Source organism: Falco peregrinus, chromosome 2, assembly GCF_023634155.1.
Source record: "Falco peregrinus isolate bFalPer1 chromosome 2, bFalPer1.pri, whole genome shotgun sequence".
In the NCBI taxonomy this organism is placed as follows: Eukaryota; Metazoa; Chordata; class Aves; order Falconiformes; family Falconidae; genus Falco; species Falco peregrinus.
In genome coordinates, this window is record NC_073722.1 from 27,252,078 (window position 1) to 27,272,835 (window position 20,758).

The window sequence follows — 20,758 nt, forward strand, 5'->3', positions numbered from 1 at the left end:
TACATTGTGCTACGGCCAGCATGTAACTGTATATGGAGGATCATGAAGTCAAGCAAGAGGGGAGTTAAATTAGACAGAATTGCAAGTAACAGGTCCCAATCAACTGCTTAAGTAATTGGAAAACAATCATCACTAAAGCAAGAAATTGTGTATCTCAATCATACAAACAATAAAAAATACACAGCTCAACTATATAAGCAATGGGTAGGAAACTCAAAGAGTGCAAAACGTAAATTCTAAACACATACACAGACACACATACACTTAACTTTTTTTAAGAAATAAAGCAGCTAACTAGCCAGTTTGATTTTGAAACGTTAGTACAAGCATAAACAGTTGGCATGTTGAAATACTATTCCCGTCAGTGGTAGCTAGCAGTTCTCATTACAAGATCATATAAACCCCTAAGCTAATCTTGACCAACATGATGATATACACATTTTAGTGGAAATAATTTTTGTAAACCAAGAAGTATTAACATTCATTGCAGAATAACGTATTAATAAAACAACTATCCAGATCAATTTTGCAATTAAAGTGTTAAAAACTGAAGTTGTTTACTAACAGATAACTTACAGTGGAAACCAATGTGGTGTTTTAACACAGCAGATAGACATAGAAAACACAATCCACACAGTGTTTTAGCCCTTAGATGGTGTAAACTTTTTGAAATACAATTTCAGTAAAATTTGGATTCTAAGTAAAGCTTCACGTTAAGGCTAAGCTGTTTCACACCAATATTAAAAAACTGCTGATTCTTTGGCATCAAAATTATTTTGATGAGTGGTATTAAAAAACATTCAGAATGGTAGAAAATTAAGCAGATTAGCAGTACAACAGTAATGTATTTTTATACAATCATTTCCATGACATTCCAATTACCTTTTTTTCTTGGGATGAAAACTAGCAAATACATATTCCTGGTTTCTTAACTCTGTCTTCCCTGTGAGTGCCCATTAGCTGATTTTAAATGTGAGCATTAACTAACATTTTTGCAAAATGACACATTTTTCCTTTCAGTTAGTTTGAAACAGTGAGTTTAGAAAATATTAAATTTTCCTGCTGCATTCATAGCACTGTGATAAAACAACAAAGCTGAGTCACCTATCCATAAAATACTTAAATAAAGCAGCATCACAATGGTGATTTATCCTCAAACAGTAAATATTACATTAAAACCTCTGAAACTTTATTTATGCTCTCTCTGACTATTCTTACAAATTCAATCTATAAAAACGTTCATCTTTGGTGGTAAATGGCTCCTCAAAATTCTATTACAATGCCATTATCGCAAATGCTGGCTAAAACAGGTTCTATACATTTACCACCACTGCTAAGCCAAGCAATGAAATTATCATTCTAAGTGATGAAGGCCACTGAATACTGAGAGTTTAATATTTAACAGTATTTAGTATCTACTACATCTGATCAAGTTGTGAGTATAGGCAAAAATTCAAAATTCACGCGCGTAAGAGATAAGAAGTACTTCAGTTAAAATTGCTGTTATTGGCTTACAGTAGAATTGCTGTTATTGGTTTACAGTACAAAGCCTACTCACTCAGCTTCAACAAACGGTAACTGTTCCACCACTAAACATCAGTGCATTTACAGTGCTTACAGCTATTTCTTCCATTGCAAGAACACTAGAAAAAGACTATGCAATTTAAAATCTTAGGGAATGTTTTCAGTCAATGAGTCTATTAAAGAACAAAGTATCTCCAAGCTGCAACCTTTCTATATAAACAGTTATCTTCTCTCAACTCTTTAAGCAACACTAGGAGTATGTGCGTGCTGAAAAAAAACCTACTAAAATGTGCAGAGAACTGAAAACTACAAAAGTTAAGTCAAATATACCTAGACTACCAAGAAACACTCTCCAAGAATTAGGAAGAAAATGATGTTTTTAAGAAGTTATTATTTTAAGGAATTGGTATTTTACACCATATGCCTTGCATTATTTTGCATAGAAGGTTTCCATTGTTGTAATTAAACTGGCACAGATTTAACATTAGCTATTTTTTCTGGCAGTTTGGGGAAGCTGAATCATTTTTCTGAACTCTTCATCCTTCTGTGATTTTAATTGCTGTTTCTATCTGAACTGTAGATAGATTTGTGACAGAAAAATGTCGTGTGACAATCTGTGTTGGAAGAAAAAGAGTGAAGGAGTTGAAAAGGGTGCTAGAACAATGAAAAGGAGAATATCTGCTGTCAGTCAGACACTGGTAGGAAACGGTTTTGCTTCCCTATCAATGAAGTGGTTAAAACCCTGTTCATTTGCAGTAAGTCACACTCAGATGTATCTCCCAATTCTGAAGTTAAGCTTCCTGTATCTTAAGAGCACAGCAAAGTTTCAATTTCTAGCTCCCTGGGACACCACAATTGCCATTAGATTGATATGAACCACTGCTTTCAAATTTGCTAAGTCACTTTCCCTTTCTTTGCCAGGGAAGTGGACAGTACCCCTTGGGGGATATGGGATGGGAGAGTAAGACTTCACAATCTTTCTCTGTAAATGGGGAGCATTAACAATAGCAAACTAAAAAAAACCCCAACCAACTACCTCTATTTGGTTTTCTAAATGCCACCAACTGTAGGAAGCAGGAGTGTACTTCATAGCCTGCAAAAGCAGTCTTTTCTCACCTGTCCTAGAACTTAGGCAAAATATCCTGGTGGAACAATGGAAAAGTAGATATCATTGTTCTGTCTGCCTGAAATATTTAAGCAGATACATTTTCCTTGGATTTCTATTGTGGAAATTAAGCGTATGCAGGAGTTTGATCTGACTTGGATTGAAAAAAAGCCAACAAATTTGCCCCTTCTGTAAATTCTGCTTTCCTAAACTTCCCCGTGCAGAATGTTATGTTGCTACAGTAGATCACTCTAAAGATGCAGGATTGTATTTCAACCTGTATTCTGTTACAGTCTCCGTCTAGCTCTTTTTCATGTTTGCACTGATCACTTTCCTTCTTTGGGCCTTACAAAGCAACCCATTTACCTTTCCTTGCTGTTTGTCCATAACGAAACCCAGAGCACTGAAGTCACAAACAAACTGGAAAATGAAGCAAAGGAACTTCAAGTATTTTTGAGTCATATCCATGTGGCTCACACAAATTAATAAATCCAATAAGAGAATCACCAGGCTTTTCCTCTTGACAATCTATCAAGAATAAAGACTGGCCAAATATGTCACAAGAACACCTAGCACTGCCCAGAAGAGTGCTGCTTCCACAAGGGGACATTATCAAGCACTACATAATCTGCTGAGTTCTGTTATACTGCCACAGTGAAACACCTTCTTTGTTGTACAGGTGAACAGATTTTGAAGCAATTTCCCAAATCCTTTATGAACTACGTAAGTCTATGAATTAAACTTTAAAATTTAGCCAGCCTCTTTGAAGAACAGATACAAGCAAAGAACCTGCTTACCTACTTACACTATTTGTCAAATTAGTATCGTACAAGACGATGAATAGAATTTAATCCAAATAGTAGCTAATACACAAAAAAGCATTCTCACCACATGAAATTTGTATTCCAGTACACTACCTAAGACCTCAACCCCTCATGTGACACATAGCTATCCTTCAGAATGGATGAAACAAGTCGTTTGGGGGAGGACTGATGGAAGGGCAGAGAAAAACTGTTTATTTCAATTCCAGGTAAGATGGTAACACATATAAAAGCAACTTCTTTCACTAAACAGTAACTGATGTTTGTCTGAATGTTTAAAAAGTCCTTGCAGTAAATATTCAGGTACAACTCAGATGACTTTATCACTAGTTCATTAAGAACTATCATAAAATGTGCTCAATAATTCAATAAATAGCGTAAGCTACTGGTAGACTGATGAAATACTGCGGGTGCAAGCTTCAGTCATCTGAGAAGTATAGTTAAACCTTTTGGCCACACACCCTGAAATACAGTGGGTATCAAAACCGTAATTTGCTTCCCTCTTCCACCTGACGGGATACTTTGAAGACAGACTTTGTATCTGGATATACCTATAAGGGAAGTGTATTTTCAGGTAAAATAACAAATTAATTCCTAAGAGGCTTCATTTAGTTTGGCCTCTAATGATACTATAAAAATTAAATATACAATAGAAACAAATCCTGATTTTAGATTTCTGAGTTACATCAGCCCACAGTGAACTGAATGCTATGCTTAGCAGTTCCAAAACGTCACACTAACAGTTTCTTTTTCCTTCCACCTCCTCAAGATGAGGTCAAGAAAACTTAACAGACTCAGTGGCTGCGATCCTTTCCTGTGTTCTCTCCACACCATGATGCGTCCCTTTAGAAGTGTCTCCAGAGCTGTTTGTGCTGGGGAGCTGTGGTGGCAGAGCTCCAAGGAAGCTGCAAGACCAAGAAGTGCTGGGGAAGCCAGGACCTTGAGGCTTGGGGCTGAACAGCCTGTGTGTGCACGTAAGGTGAAACGCACACTCCTCAGCCCAAGGGAAGCAAAAGCAATCTCCATAAGGGGAACCTCACTCAAAAAATGTCCTTTCCTCTTGACTTTCTGCTTTTCCTTTCCTGCCTTTTTGGTTTTTTTGTTTTTTGTTTTTTTTTGGGGGGGGGGGGGGTGCATTATGCAGTAATGAAAAGGAAAGCATACAGGTTTGGTAATGCTCTGAACAGTCTTTAACAACTGGCCAGAGTGATGACACGGAGTTGTAAGAACACCCAACGTGACTCCAGAGGTCCAATACACAGAAGGTACCACTCCTCTGCAAGGAGCACACAGTACAGAATAAACAATATTTGGAACTACAGTCTTGAAATGGGCTTGGCTCAGAAATGCTCCCTTGTTCTACCCACTGCAGTTTTTCCTTCACTTGCTGGTCTGGGGAAGACTGCTCACTCCTCTCCTGGTCAGTCTGTTGACAGACCCACCCTGTCCATCTTGCAGAAGCCCACAGCTGTCTCTCATGTGCATCACCCCAAGCCACTGCAGAACCTTCTTTGGGAGATGAAGGCAGGTGTGTACAAAAGACAGCCCACCGCATCTCTATAGGGATTTTCTGTTATTCGTGTAACGACACTTGTAAAAGTAGCCCGTTTTCCGCCTTTGACGGACATCATTAGATACCCTTAGGTAATCACAGATAATCACCACTGATCTTTAGAAGGTTATACAATAATTGTGACTGAAGTGACACAGAAATTGGCCAATACTAAAGTCTCTTTCTTGACCTAAATATTGGAATTTTTCATACTCACACCCTCAGTTATAGATCGGTTATATTTCTATCATTGGTCCCAAGTAAATAAACCTCATGAAAGTCAGACTTTAATTTTAAAATCTTAACTCTCAGAAGCTGTTACCAGCACTAAAGAAATCAGACTGCTTACAGATGTATTTAAATTGATGACAATTATTCTACATTTTAAATAAACCTGGAAACAAACTTTTCACTGAAATACACCATTCGCAGCATGAGTTTAATGCACTCTAATTTATGTACACTGACTTCACCCCTTTAACTGATCTGCCTTTCTAGAGGTGTGGTTTTATGTTATGCTTGTATCTGATCTTATTGCAGGCTACTGCTGAAAGGGGAGGTCCTGTTCCCTCCTCTTCCCCCCTCCCCTTGCTCTAGCATTGAGCAGCTGCACAGAATGAGTCACATCAGCTTCCTGACCTGATGACAAAATAAGGGTATTTTTGGTGGGTTAGCAATTCTGACCATTCAATGAGCCGATCCGAAAGATCCAAATCATTCTGCGGCCACACAATTGCTTCATGTCATACAAAGGAGACACAAAGCTGGAAAGGAGGGAGAAAAACCTGAACAGCAGCAGCCTGCAGTTGAATAGGTGAAGTATACGTGAAACTGCTCCCTAAGGCCCCATTTCCCTGGCAGCCTAAATCATTACAATTCCCACTGTCCTCCCCCACGCTACACATTCCTGCTGCTCTTATCAGACTCTTCTCTGAGATGACCCTATACATGAAGCTAATAGAAAATTAACTCAATCGAAAAGTAAAGGTCTCTCCTTCCCCTTTTTTCCCCATTCCTCCTCCACTGCCCTGGTTCTCATCCGTTCACATGGTAATGCACCCAGCTTATCCAGAAAAAACACCACTGCTTTTTTTGCCGGGATTAATTTTCTGCTGTTTAGAGCACAGAGTTAGCCTTGGACACACATTGTCAAGACCGAGAGAGAAACAGTGCAGGTGACAGTGAGAAGCTGTTCATTTAGTTCAAAGATGTAACATCAAAACCACAGATTCCTGTCACTTCACTGTGAAGCCTGGCAACGTAACTTCAATCCACCTCCATCAACAGCATGAGCTACAGAGATTACATTTGCACTGCAGTGGCTGAGGAGGACTTGGATGTTCTCTCCTCTGCTCTGGGGATGAAAGCACTAGCAGAGGTAATGGGACAGATCATTTATGGGCAACAAATTAATCAACTACAGAAAAAGTTTCCTAGAATGTGAATTTCACTGCCCTAAGAAGAAAATATAGTTTCACAGCCTTTCCTAAGCTCAAAGCTTAGAGAAATCTTGGTATGAATTTAAAGGTGGAAAAACTATAGAGTCATTACAAAAGCTAATATATTTTAAGGGTCTTACCACTGAAACAGGCTCCATGGCTTCTTGCTTGATAGGGACTGGGTCAAACATCAGCATCTTTTTTATTCACCTGTTCTGATGCCTCTGAGGTCCTGGCCTGCAGGAGAAAGACAAGGTGTTAGAAGGCCCCAGGAAACCCCCTGATCAACTTTCTGAATTGTAGAGAACTTCCTATTTCATCAAATTAATGTGAATATTTATCCATCTCTAACATAGCTTCCTAATTATTTGACTGGCCTTCATTTAAACATTTCAGTTATTGTAAGTCTATTCTTTCCCAATTGCTACTGAAACAAAGGGACATCTGCTCACTTTAATGAAAGTTAATTTGAATTTTTATTGTGCATGTCGGCATACCAAGATTACAGAATTGTCATTTTCATTAGTTGTCAGTGTGTAAACACATCACAGTTTAGACTAGGCACTTCTCATCATCATTACAACTTCAGAATAATCTTATTTATACAAGTGAACTGACTCGGGAAAGGATATCTCTTTTTCTAGAGTCCTCGTAGAAAAGTTGAAACTTTTATAACAGTGACATTGAAATCAATGCAAAAGAAAGATTAAGATCCAGAACTAATTTGTAGAAGTACATTCAACATGCTGCAATAACTTAACATAAAAAAATACATCACTTACTTTCCTGACATAATAGTTTTACTGACAATTCAACAACAATGTGTGCTAACTATGGAAAAGCACTTCAAAAATCTGGTCGTATTCCATGCAGCTTCAGTTGTTTCTTCTACAATGTTCAACCTCACTTGTCCAATTCTATCTTATCTCAAACTGCCTGAGATAAAAAGTATTTAGTGTAAAGCATGCCATAACTTAACTATCATACTACGCATTTGCCACGGTCAACTTGGAAAGACGCTGTGAAGGAAAGGAGGAGATACCTCTTCTGGGCAAAGCCATATGGGTAGAGAGTAAAAACCAAGAAAAGCAAAGGGAAGTTGTTCTCACTGACATTTAGATGTTGACATGCTTTTTATAAATCTCTTGAGGTTACACATTATATGATGAATGTTAAAGAAGCCAGTTCTGACCATACACCGTAGAGTTCACAGCCCTGCCAGAAAGTGGTATGACCTCTATTAAGACACAAGGGCACACACACAAAAAAATCCACACAAATCCAGTTCTGACCAGTAGATGGCGCTGGAAAGAAACGAATACAGCCAGACTACACCCGCTGACGATTTCACCCCAGGGAAGTAGGCTAAAGGCTCAGCAACACGTTTGTAGTTGTGGCTGGAAAATTCTCCCAGAAATGTACATGAAAATGTTAAGATGTACCTGCTCAAATTTAAACAATTCTGATACACCTACGCTAATGAACAATCTTGCAATTAACTATCACATAACCAGCACCATTATAGATAAAAATTTGTTAAAAGCTTCCAGAGAAAGACGGCATGAGCTGTTTCAAGTCTATCATTAATTATTCAGGTATACGAATAAAGTTTAAAGACTTACAGAAATATATTACAAGTGTATATTTTGAATAATGAAACAAACAAGTATCAAAAATAAAGATTCTTCATAATTCTTCTGACAAAAGTCAAAGGCCTGACAAAACCGATTTGCAAAAAAAGTGAAAAAAAGAGCAGTACAATAGCTCTATGTAATTGCCAGTTTAAACTTAACATGTAGTTTTATTTTAGAAGCAGCTGTGTAAGATGGCACTATTTGCTAAAAGTTGTGATAATTTTGTAAATACTTTAGGTATGTGAGAAGACTATTAATTATACTATTTTTCATTCCATGGTTACCTTTTTCAGGCTTTTAACGTTTCATATAGCTAGAACTACTGTTTCAGAAGACTGTCTTCCCAGAAATACATCCACATATCTATGCATTAAATATGTATGTGTACATATGCAACACTCACACACGTTCCAACACATATATATGCATTGTGAAAACAGGAAAAAAAAAGTTATACTTTTAGACATAAAAAATGTTTACAGTAAAATGTAGCCTCTTGGACTTCATGTATAAGAATTTGGAACTACTTGTTTTCAGGTTTCCAGAAACTTTCAAATTTGAGTTTGTATGTGCATACCTAAAGTGACACACCAATCTGTACATTGGGGGGGTGGGGTGGGGTGGGGGGTGGAGGGAGAAGGAAAGAGTTTGTTCTAAGTAAGCAGTCATGCTTCCAGGCTACTCTGTCACTGTTGTTATAAAATTGAATTTTCTTCAGTTTAAGAGCTATTCCTTTTATTTCACTTTTTATTACAAGAAGGTGCATGAAAGACATTTGATAAACGTTTCACATGTCATGCTACACATCTGAGCATTTCCTGAGAGGGTTCTAAATTACTGTGTAGGAATTAGACTGACATAGAGAACAGAAAGTGTACTGCACTGAATAAAAAGTGACAAGTGATTCTTAACCTTTCTCAGGTACAGTCAGAGGGAAACATTACTTTTATTGCTGCATCATAGTAGGGGAACTGAGCACCTCTGTATCACGTTACTCTTAAGTGGTAAGTTTGTTCTCCCCATTTGATAGTGACTGGAAACCAGTTTTCAAGAAAGAAAAATTAATTAATATATAACGCTTGGTCCTGTCAGTCCAGATCACAGGGTCAAATTCTTATTTGGTGGAAACTGATATAGCTGCTATAGTCAATATAAACCAGCTTTGGATCTGGCATTTACAATTTAGCTCAGAAGGACACTTTCCTAAGGCTGCAAATTAACTCACAAAACAATTCTCTTTGTATTTAAAAATAATGTTCCAAATTGATTGCTTGGACCACATTCACAAGCAAGTACGTATGTGCATGCACACTCACACACAAATAAAGCATGCTACTTCTAAGTCAGTAGTTTTTCCTAGCCTATTTGTACAGTTATGCCTCCTAACTCAAAACCTCCAAATCTATTTCTCCTAAACATTTGAGAAGGGGGCAATAGGGAAGGTAAACAGTCTTATCTGTTTCTGTTACAGAGGAATGAAAAAACAGTTGGGTTCTACTTTACACACTGATTTCATAATGTACTTGTTTGAAAGCCCACAAATTGTTTAGTAAATACAACTAGTTTCTGGAAAATCAAAATACTGCCTCTCGTTCCTGAGGTACCCTGGAAAAAAGAGTGAGAAGACAACAATATATTCATATTAAGTGTATTAAAAAATAAAGGCCTTTGTCTTTCACGTTATTAGATAAACTATTTTGCATTAAAGGGCTTTTTTATGTGGGTTAAAAAAATTTAAAATGCATGTAATCTGAAACTAAATAATTAACTACAATCCGGTAGGCAAACATTCCACCCTCTCTTTTTTTTTGCTCTCCCTTTTTCTGCCAACAAGCCACCCAGTTTTTACTTTTTTGCCTCCTCCCATTCACTCCACCCTGTGGATCTCTGCCAAGTCAGTCCAACTTGTCCAAACAGGACATGGCTTTTGATAAGATTTTGCTCACACCCTGTACTTCAGAAAGACAAATGAAGCAATTGGTTTTTGTATGCAAATAAGGACAGGTGCAAGGTAAAGTCCAGGCAAAGTTCCTCAGTATATTCCTATCTGAAGTCCAGTGAAGACAGAAAGCCAGAAAAAACACAAACTCTGCCCTTATAATCCAATATGCAGCAAAGTATCCCTTCGAGAAAGTAAGTTCACTGTAGAGCTCATTGCCTTGTCAAGACTGAAGACTTCTCAATATTAACAGTATGGTTTACTGTTTCAGAGTATTAAGAGTAAAGGAAAGCTTAAAGGTACTTAACACGTATTCTGACGACAAGGACTTGTACAGATTATTTACCCTGGATGAAATGAGCACAGGCGTTAAAAGAATGCACCCAGACTACACATCTGCACTGCAGAGCAGCTGGAGAAGGGCAACCACATTGCAGCTACTCCCAGCAGCTCTGTACATCTACCTTCAAGGTCCACCGACCTGTTATGAAAGGAAAGGGTGGGGTGGAGGGCCAGTTTTGACTGTGCACATCCAACAACTACAAAGCCCTCCTCTAACACAGAGCCTTTACTCTCATTAAATACCTGGTAGAGCAGTCAGTGACCTGACTCTTGTTGCGCACAGAGGGGTGGTAACCATAAATTCTGCTTCTCTTCACCCAGCATGCAAGCATGCACGGGGTTTGCTTTCTCAGTCTTTGTGCCTGGGGGAAGCAAGGAATGCTGACCCATGGTAGAGTGAAGCTTTGTCTACAAGCTTCAAAGTATGATTGTTATTGTTGGTATAATTACAGAATAATGTAATATTATCTGCTAAATTAGCACTGCATGAGTGCCCTCTGCAAAGACACTGCAACTCTTGCAGCACTGTTGATATCTAGCAGCCAACGTAAGTCATGCAGCCAAAGCTCTTCAGTCCAAGCCCTTTGGGCTGCTGCTCTTGAAACTATTACTTCTTCTGTCAGCCTTGAGTTAAACTTCACCCAATACTAAGGAATAGTGATAATATCAGAAGACTCTCCACTAATGAAACCAAACAGACGTTTTCTGAACATGGGTGAGAAGTCGTCTTCAGGGGAACCTTGAAAGAGTTTGACAGAGAAAAACCAGTTTCTGAGAGCAGGACTCCCTGGAAAAGGTACAAAAAATGTTTTCCAGGGCTAATAACAAGACTTGTTTGCACTTACTGTAGCAGTTGCTCATCAAGACCTGAGTCAGCAAAAAAGTGTTTCTAAACTTCCATGAACTTTAATGGGAAGTAAGCAAGCACTTAACTGCACTGGCCCCCAAAACAGCAGCAAGGCTAAGAAACTCTCCAGCTCAGCACAGCAGTCAGACTCAAGTCAAAGCAAGCAAGAGCAGGGGAAGGAGGAAAAGCCCAGACACGGTACTGGGGGAAAGCACTGGTGAAGCCAGCCCATGAAGAACAGAGCAGGGGGAGAATTGGAAAGAACTAGTATACCAAGAAAACCTTTCGCTGATCAGCAGCTTTCTGTGTTTGTTGATTCACTGGATTCCCATTGGTATGGTAGTAACTGTTGAAAAAGTTAGGATATCATTTAAGAAGAAAATGGTACTTGGGCAGAAATTTTCTGCTGAAAGTGTTACTTGATATGCACGAAGAAAAAGAGTATTTCTACAGGATTCTGTTATTTAGTATTTCAGACTATTTTTGCTTGTTATTGACTTGAAAATCTTTTTACACTCCTCCTTTCAGAACTGCAAGCAACCTCAAAAACCTGTCTTTTTGCAGAACTTATGCATCATAACTTTGCTGACTTTGTTTGACCTAGAACTGCTTTAACATAGTAATTTATCAGCTGTGTACCAGACTAATCAGTATTTGCATTAAATGTACAGTACTGCTGTTGCAGGCTCTTTGAAGCCACACACCTGGAAATAACTTTCTTGTAGGTAAACATCTTGGGCAAAAACAGTCTTGCAGTGCTCTTGAAGAAAATGCCTTCTCTACTGAGGAAAAACTAAGCCCGTGTAAACCCTCTTAAATCTTCAGTTCTACATTTACCAAACCTAAGGGAGGAAGAAAAGCTCTTGAGGCACCTCCATTAGACAATATTCTCCCTTATCGGGGCAGACTGCTGTCTGGTTTCCTGTCTCAAGCTACTTCTTAGAAGGAGAAACAGTCTAGTAAGGACGAAAGATCATACTTTTGAAAACAAGTGAAGTATGTGGAATGGTATGATAATCTTTCTCTTCCAAACTGAACTTTGTTTTGTTGCATTTTTCTTAAGAGGTTAACTTTCACAATAATTTAAAAGGTGAAACACACAAATCCTATTTTTGTATTATGAGGGGAAAATGGCAGCAAATACTGTTTTCTTACATAAAGGGTTCTGCTATTTCATGAAACATGAAACAGACATTCAACATATTTGATAGTATGGGGAAGAAGAAAAAAAACCCTAATCCTAAAGAAAGGAAGAGTACATTCATGAATAATAGTCTAAATGATTAAGTTGAATGAGGATTTGAATATAGGGTAAATGTCAATGAACTTCTATGTACCTATGGAAGTGGGGAAAAAACCTAACGGGGAGAAGAGCTGGATCGTGTAGTGGGTACAAATGAGAGTGACTGAAGTAGCTTAGACTCTTTAATAAAAAGTATAAAGTCTGTCATGCCTTCATAGATAAAGTTAGTTTGTTGGTAACACACACTGACTGCATGATAGGCAGACTATAGGCAGACTATAGACATAGGCAGATGACTGCATATAGGCAGATAGGCGGTTTGGGTTTTTTTTTCCATTCTGACTTAGTTTACCATTGAAAACCTGTTAGAGCTTTATCTTTCCATTTGGCTGATCTATGCTTACACTTCCCTCCCCTGGGAGATACCAACGACGACTACAAAACCCTCAAAGGAAGCCTTGGCATCAAGTGAATGCTTAACAGGGAAGGGTTAAATCTCTCCTAAAACCAGCTCTGCCAAACTTCATATTCTGGATTGGAAGCAACCAGCCTTGGAATGAAAAGACAAAGCTTCAATGCTGACAGCATAAAAGAACTCTAAAAGACCTCCTGTTAGCGGTGTTAATTAATATTAAAATGTTGGTTTACAAAACTATTGTAATTTTAATGTCAGTTCCTGATTTTGTAGAACTTCTGGCTACAAAAAGGTGTGAACCACAAAATTTACTGCATTTATTATACACCAGTTTCCAATATTAAATGCAGTTATATGCAACACTTTTCCTCTGTCATGAGAAGAAAGATTAAACATGTCTGAAATCCTTTGCGAAATTCACAGTACCAGAATTAAGATATTTAATCAGGTTCTGATGGGTAAACTCATCCATGGTTGGATGAATTAACAGAAGAACAAGTAAGTAAAACCAACTGAGAATAAAAAATGAAAATAATCGATAAAACAACTTACCAAAACCGTGTGGCCAAATACTTCTTGTTATCTCGAGTTCTGAACAGACAAAAAACAAGTTGATGTAAGGATGTGCATATAATTCAGTAAAAATTATTTTTCACACACAATTAAGCCCTGAAAGAGGAAGTTTAAAGCATGTATTTCAGATCCTTCTTAAAAGACAGCTGTAACGATTACAAGAAGCAAATTTTTAGCATCAGAAGAGCAACAGCAGGAACTAAAAGATTACCTAAAAAATGAGTGAAAGAAAGGGGTAAAATGAAAGGGTGGAAGTATTTCTGTGTGTACAGAAACAATGCATATTCCGGCCCTAAGTGACACAGAAGAATAAACACTCCATCTTGCATTTTCAGCCAGGGCCTGATTCAAAGCCCATTGAAGTTAATGCAAGTCTTTCTCTTTATTTCAATGAGCTTTGGCTTGGGTCCTTTAGCTCTTCTTCTGTCAGATCCAAAGCAACAGAAACATTTACGTTCTCTTTCTGAATTTCCTCTTGACGTTTCTCTACGTCTGCCTGCAACAGGGTGGGGGGACAAGAAAAATATAAAAACAGGAATAAAAAAATTATTTTTATGCCTTCAAAAATACAAAATGTGGGACAGCCATACCTATGGTATTCCAAAGAAAAAATAGCCAGCAGTGCCTCATTTTCTGTATTACATCTGGAAGCCAATGACTCTTCTAGTTTCTATATGAAGAAAATACCTATTCCTTTTGAGATCTGGAAATAAGAGTGCTTCTGGTGGCCATTCAGGTTGGGTAAGGGCAGAAGCCAAAACCCTCTTACAAATACGAGCCTACACATGTGGATTCTCTTCTCACACTCTTTTTATACCAGTGTAACTCTGTTACTTTAATGGAGCTATTCCAGATCTACTGATGAGCAAGTGAGAGCAGAAAACTGGCTCACAACTTTTGGAGACTTGAGTACTAGTTTTCAGTGAAGGGAGTGAAGCTCTCCAGTTCACCCCCATAACTATACTGGAGTCGAGGGCGTATGTTAAAGGTTAACTTGGGAAACCTCATTATGACATAACACAGGCATCTTAAGCAATCGTTGAGTGTGTAGAGACATGATAACTCATTGGGTGGGGATTGGGAGTTGAGGGGCAGTGACAAGGGGCCTGGAAGAGGCTACTGATCTGCCAGAAAACAGCCTGAAACAGGAAAGAGCACCACATATGCCACTTGGAATGTGTGACGCAAACCCCAGCCTTGAAACAAAGAACAGGAAACAGCTCTGCTGGCTGTGCTGGGGAGAAAGCACAGAGAAACATTTAGGCGGCCCTCCCTGACCCTATATTCATGAGCAGCTGGAGTCTTTTAAAACAACAACAGTGGGTGGAGGTGTTTGTTCATTGGGTGTGAATAAAAACACTGTCCTTATGCAGGGGCCCTGCCCTATTTACAAACAGGCTCCCTTAACATAAGGGAACAGGAGATTTTTAGACACCACAGGTCATGATGATTAGCTGGAACCTTCCCTAGGACTAGCTGGTTTATTACTGTATTTACAGAATGCCAGCAGCTAAACAGAGCTACAGCTTCAGGACATCGAATAGGCAGCGCCCAGCCTTGACAGCAAGCACCTTTGCAGACAGAGCTAGGGCGATCAGACCGCTGCAGGAGTGGTTTGTAAAGCCAGGTGTTGGTCCTGGACAGCCTTTTGTTCAGCACTGCTCAATAGCTGAGGACCAACATCATTCAGTGCACCCGCGAGTATTTTTCTAAGCTATCACATGCTTAGCCTTCTACATCCCTGTTTTGTATGCAGTCACCCCTCACCTCAGGATCTGATTTTTCTGTGGTATAATGCTTTTATTATTGAAGCACCCGAATACACAGCTGAATAAATGAAATAAACTGACATGAGGCAGAGGAAAAGTGCATCTTGTCTAAATGTCATGCAACCAAGTAACTTTGACATTCATTTTCCTTTAAAGCTATGGTTTCAAATACTCTCTCTGGACTTTCATGCTTTGCATTCGTTATTTATATACCATGGGTGGGACAGCTAGTATTATCCAATGTGAGAATGTGTTACAGCAAATTACGTGGATGAGTACCACAGCAACACTAATAATTGCATTAATAACTGCTGCAGGGTTTCATGGCTGGAGTTTAACAATGCACACGAGGTGACAACTGGCTAGTACAACATCTACACAGCAATGTGTGGGTGTAGGTTTTATGCCGATAATATCAGTTCCTTACTTTTTTCATACTGAATATCTGGAAATGTAAGTAATTTGGTGGCTGTATAACTCCCATCTCTTATTACCTGAGCCCTCGACTAATCTCACTCACATCTACATCACTATTTATCTGTAGACTTTTGGGGTTGGCTAAACAGGTGCTGCATAGGTCAAATCTTCACAGTACCTAAAAGCTTCCTTGCAGCTCTGCTGTTTAAGAGAAAATTCTGCTTGGTTTCTCAGGGAAGGGAGAGACCATTTAGAATCTTCCCCTCAGTCTCCCCTGAGGTCTTTAACACAGTTATAACGGGGTGTGAAGAAAGAAAAAGATATATTTGCCTGCTTGGGAAAAAATAAAAAAGGCCACTCAAGTCAGTTTCAGGGGGTTTTTTGTATTTTGATACTCGACAAAGTATTATTAAAAATACAAGAGGAAAGTTAGTTTGAACTAAATCTCTCCTGGGTCATGCAGGATTATCAAATCCATAGGCAATCCCTGTCACACAAGAAGCAGCTAGTTCCTCCATACATCAAGACAGTGTATCTTGAAAGTATTCTACAGACAAGTCACCAGTGAGCCGCCACGTAATCCTTTGTTTTCAATACAGGTAATAAGCATTTATGGGTGTTAGTTTAAAAAAGTCTTCAGAGATATCAGCCACCCAAATCCAGCTTTTCCCAACAATAAAACCTGCAGAGTCCAGCTCCACAAATAGTGACACTTCCTGAACTTTCAAAAGGCGAGGAACCAAATAAAACACAGCAGACAGTGCAGGTAAAGTACCCGAATCACCAGGGAAATACACAAAACAACTTTAATGTATTTTTTTTCACGTAACTCTGGAATGCCCACTGGAGCCGTTCTGAGATCGGTCTTTCTGCCAACCGCCCGTCAGGTGCTGCGATCTCCCAGCGCTGGCTCCCACTGCCGAACCTTCCTTTTCCAGAGCTCCCCTAGCTCTGCCAGGCACTCACCTGACAAAGGTCCAAAGCAAATAACCTCCCTATTCCCATTTCAGCTTTAGAAAAAAAACCCAATCGGCATCCAGAAAAGGCAAGCTAATTACGTTCGTTATTTCTGACTCCACAAAACCGCCGTGCAGTCCCAGGCGTTTTAACTTCGCCTGCATTACGAAATGCTTGTAAGCACGGTTAGATGACAATACCAGGGGTAGATTTTTAGGAGCCGCTCTCACCCTCGACTTCACCGGGAGTTAAACCGGGGCCACGGCGCCGCCGATCAGCTCGGCGCTGCCGCTGCGACACCGCCCAGAGGCGACCTCCCGCCCGGGCATCTCCCCAACGCCTCAGAGCCGAGGGAACCCGCTGGACTTTTCACCTCAGCTTCGTCCGGCACGGTATTGCTCGCGGCATCCGCTGACACCTCTGTCCCCCATCCGAGACAAGCCTGTCACACCCCGGCGGGAGGTCGGGGGCTGCGGCCCCCCTCGGCGGGAGGGCGGCTCCGAGGGGCGGGCGGCCCGCAGGACCTCCCGCCAGAGGCAGGCGGGCGGGAGGCCCCGGGCCCCCTGCCACGGAGCGCGGGCCGGCGGGGGAGGGCGCCGCGGGGGTGGCGGCCCCGGCCCCGGCCCCGAGCGGCGCCGCCGGCCACACAGGTGCGCTGCCCCCCCGGGCGGCGGCGGCCGGGCAGGACAGCCCCCTCGCTCCCGGCGCCCCACCGCGCTGCCGGCCACGCGAGAAGTTTCACAGGCGCCGCGGAGGGAGCCCGGCGGTGAGCAAGCCCCCGCCGCCCCCCGAGATCAGTCCTCCCCCCTCCCCGCAGCTGCGGCCCGACGGAGACCCCGGCCCCTTCGGCCCCCGGCGCGACTGTGGCTCCCGCTCCTCCTGTTGCCGGTGTCGTCCCATCCCCTGCCGCCCCGGGCTCCGCGCCGCTCGCAGCGCCTGGAAACTTTCCTCCTCCGGCACCGCCATCCCGCAGCCGGCACAGCGCGGCCCGCCCCCCCACCCCCACTTACGCTGGGCGGGCGGTACGGAGGGCGCCGGGCCTCCGTCGGCTCCCTCAGTGCCGGGGGTCGCACTAGGTGGCGGAGGGCTGGGGGCACTCCAGCAGCACCGAGGCGCAAGGCCGGCGTGTCCCGCGTCCCCGCGGCTGAGACGCCTCGGCGGTGGCTCTGTGTCTGTGTGCGAGGAGGAGCTGCCCGCCCGCCGCCCTGCCTCCCGCCCTCCGCCCGCCCGCTCGCCTTGCCCCCGGGCTCCTGGCACCGGGCCGCGCTGTCACATGACGCCGGCGCCGCTCGCCCTGCCAGGCTCCCCGGGCCGGCGGGGTGAGTGGCGGTGGGAGGGTCACGGCGGGGAGCGCGGCCGGGCGGGCCGGGCGGTTCCCTGCCCGCGGGGTGGAGGCTCCGCCGAGGGGCTGGGGCGAGTCACCGCGCACAAACAGCCGGGTACGCACTGACTCCGCGCTGCCCGCCCTGCCTCCCGGGGGCAGACAGACTCGCACAGACACTAATTATCCCCAGCAGCGCGGGGAGGGAGGGGAACGGGGCCGCCGCCGCCCCGCTGACAAACCTGCCCGTCCAGCTGCTCCTCCCCGCCCGTGTGTCAGGCAGAGGCGTGCGCCTGGCACCCGGCCCCGCAGCGCACCCCTTCCCCTCCCTCCCTTCGCGCCCACCCCGGCCGACCTGCGGCGGCGGCAGCAAAACAACAGCAACACCCAGCGCCCGGGGGGAAGGAAGGGAGGTGCTCGCTCTGGGGCGCTGCCGCCGAGCTGGCTTCGCCGGCGGGGGCTGGGAAGGAGAGCGGGGAGGCGCGGAGCCGGGCGGTGGTTCACCCAGAGCTGCTGCCGCGGGGCTGCCCGCGCCGCGCCCCGTCGCGCCGGAGAGGTGGCCGGGCCGGGCCGCGGCCGGGCGAGGCGAGGGGGGCCAAGGCGAGGGCCGGCGGCGGGGCGTGGGGCAGAGGCGTCGGCCCGCCTCCGCCCCGGCTTGGCGCCTCGCCCGACTCGGCCGCCGGGATTGCCGGCTGCCTGAGGCCCCTGCCGGGGTGGTGCTTCTTACGGCTGCGATCAGCCCGTCGTGCCCGGGTGCGCTCCCGCCGGGGGGAAGCGGCGCTGCCAGCTCCCCCCGGCTCGCCCTCCCGGAGGCGCGGGCGGCGGGTCGGCCTCCCCGCGCCGCCCCTGCCTGCCCAGCCCCGCGGCTGCCACCCGCCGGGGGCAGGGGTGCGTGTGTCCCTGTCCGTGTCCCCGTCCTCCCCTCGCCGCGCCCCCTGGCAGCTGCAGCCGCCCTGCCCAGGCGGCGGCTGGGCTGAGGGGCCCGGGCCGCCCCCGGCGCCGAGCGGCTCCCCGCGCTGCCGGGGCACCGGGGCACGCCGTGGCGGCGCGGGGGTGAGCTTGTCCCAGGACTGCGCTTGCTGCTTGAGACCGTTTTCAGCGGGGTGGCACTGCACGTACCGCCTGTGAAACGGGAGCCCCTTATCTCCATACCCACAAGATGGATCGAGGGGCTTCGCTCAGAGCGACGCTTTTCAAAAAAAACATCCTGGCCTACTGTCTCGACTCCATCGGTCAGGGAAAGGTGCTGCCACTGATTCACTGTTTTGCATTTAAGGTTGTTACAGTGTGCCACAGAAAATTAAATCCTCTCCTCACTGATGTATGGCACCTAAAAGTGACGCCAAGGTGGAGGCAAATGCTATGCTTGGCAAGGCCCTGTCCTACGGTGCAAACTGTGCGGAGGGATGAAAAGCCAGCAATGCTTCTTGTGGATGGAGTCCCTGCAGGACTCTGATCACACGCTTCGTCTCGTGGGCAAGGTCAGTGGTAGGTGCTGAGCATTTCCAGTTCCATAGGATCCATCTATGTATTTAACTGCCTGAATAGGACCCTAATGTGACATGTCAGGGTCTTGTACGTTTGCATTGAAATTTCTGTTCTCTTTGATTATTATTAGCCAAGTCAATAATGCTGTAAAAGCAAAACAAAGAGGGAAGGGAAAAGGATTCGGGAAGTGTTTTCAAATGCTGTGTGCAGGCACGCATTCGGTCTATGTCTTTATTTCTAGGATGTTTTAATGCATCCCTTGACTTAGCTTGCTAGCCTGTATGGCTTTAAAAAGCAAACTTAGACACCAGTCTGAAGCCCTGAAGGGTATGACTCAATGGCATAACAATAAATTGTAGTATCTCCTGCTAAGTAATTACACTGTATCATGTCACAACAAGGTATTGTTGAAATACTATCATGTAGCTCGTAAAGTGTCATTTTTTTATTATAAGCCTATAAAATAAACAGAGTTGCTGTGTTAGAACATAGGGACACAAAGCATTTCATTAGACCTGTGAAAAGGAGCTGCTGTAGTTTTCTTGCATGAACATGCTCAAGATAAAGTAGTTATGTTCCAGTTTTGCATTCTTTTTTTCTGGGAACTAGCAGAGGTTACACGGCTAACTAGAACCCTTAGGTCAGAGGCAGAGCTGTTTTGATGTCAAATCATGAGAAATGCCAAAATATTTAGTAGTAGCTAGCATGCCGCTCCTGATAAAGTCACCGGGGTTTCCTGCTGACTATTATCTAGGTCTGGCCTCAGATGAACCTGTTCTAATCAGCTGTAATTTTACTGTTTTCTTGTGAAGTCACTTTGGACTTACGTTGGCAAACAAGAGGCAGGACTGGGAATGATGCTTTTGTGGTGCCAAGCAAGATTGTACACCTGTCAGCATTTTGTTGCCTTCCTGCATTTGGTTTCATACTTTAACAGTTCAAAAATTTGAAGGAATGTTCAAATTCTGATGGGACTAGAACCTCATAGATTTTAATGGGAATTGAAAAACCAGGAGGGAGAAGCTGGGAACACACAGAGTCCTTGCCATCTGGTTAGCAGACCCAGCAGTTTTAACCAGGTCTGGAAGTGTTTCTAGATCAAAGGGCTAGCTGATGGCAGCCCATAACATCTTCCAGCACACCTCCCCTCTGCCCATCCTCCCTGCAGCGTTTCAAATGTTGACGTGCTGAATGATTTCTTTCTCAAAACAGGAGTAAGAGAAGTGGTATGTAAGTCCGTGCTATTGAAAAGATAAAGAACATTGCTTGGGTGTCCTTTGGTTTGTGGCACATGGCATGAGCCCTTGCCATGATAGGGAGCATTTGACATGACGGAGTCTTGAGGATCCATACTCCCGAGCATTAGGGAGTG

General features: G+C 43.5%; 1 protein-coding gene and 1 long non-coding RNA gene across 7 annotated transcripts in view; one reads left to right on the forward strand and one right to left on the reverse strand.

Annotated features, from left to right (window-relative positions):
• The window catches only part of KLF3 (KLF transcription factor 3), a 29,461-nt gene extending 11,310 nt beyond the window's left edge, over window positions 1-18,151 (reverse strand). Inside the window, exons 1-4 of one of the 5 annotated variants that reach the window (XM_055794102.1) lie at window positions 17,588-18,151; window positions 13,414-13,452; window positions 11,477-11,549; window positions 6,582-6,678 (exon numbers count right to left, since the gene is read on the reverse strand). In XM_055794102.1, the coding sequence (XP_055650077.1) occupies window positions 6,582-6,638 (57 nt within the window). In that variant the 5' untranslated portion in view covers window positions 6,639-6,678; window positions 11,477-11,549; window positions 13,414-13,452; window positions 17,588-18,151. Of the gene's footprint in view, window positions 1-6,581; window positions 6,679-11,476; window positions 11,550-13,413; window positions 16,991-17,587 lie in introns of those variants that run through there. The other 4 variants (XM_055794101.1, XM_027795125.2, XM_013303904.3 and 1 more) reach the window with 4 other exon arrangements.
• A 102-nt stretch (window positions 18,152-18,253) lies between these two features.
• LOC129783707 (uncharacterized) overlaps window positions 18,254-20,758 on the forward strand; it is a 66,348-nt gene continuing 63,843 nt past the window's right edge. For both annotated transcript variants that reach the window (XR_008745539.1, XR_008745540.1), the window contains exon 1: window positions 18,254-19,379. This is a non-coding gene — a long non-coding RNA (uncharacterized LOC129783707). The remainder of the gene's footprint in view (window positions 19,380-20,758) is intronic.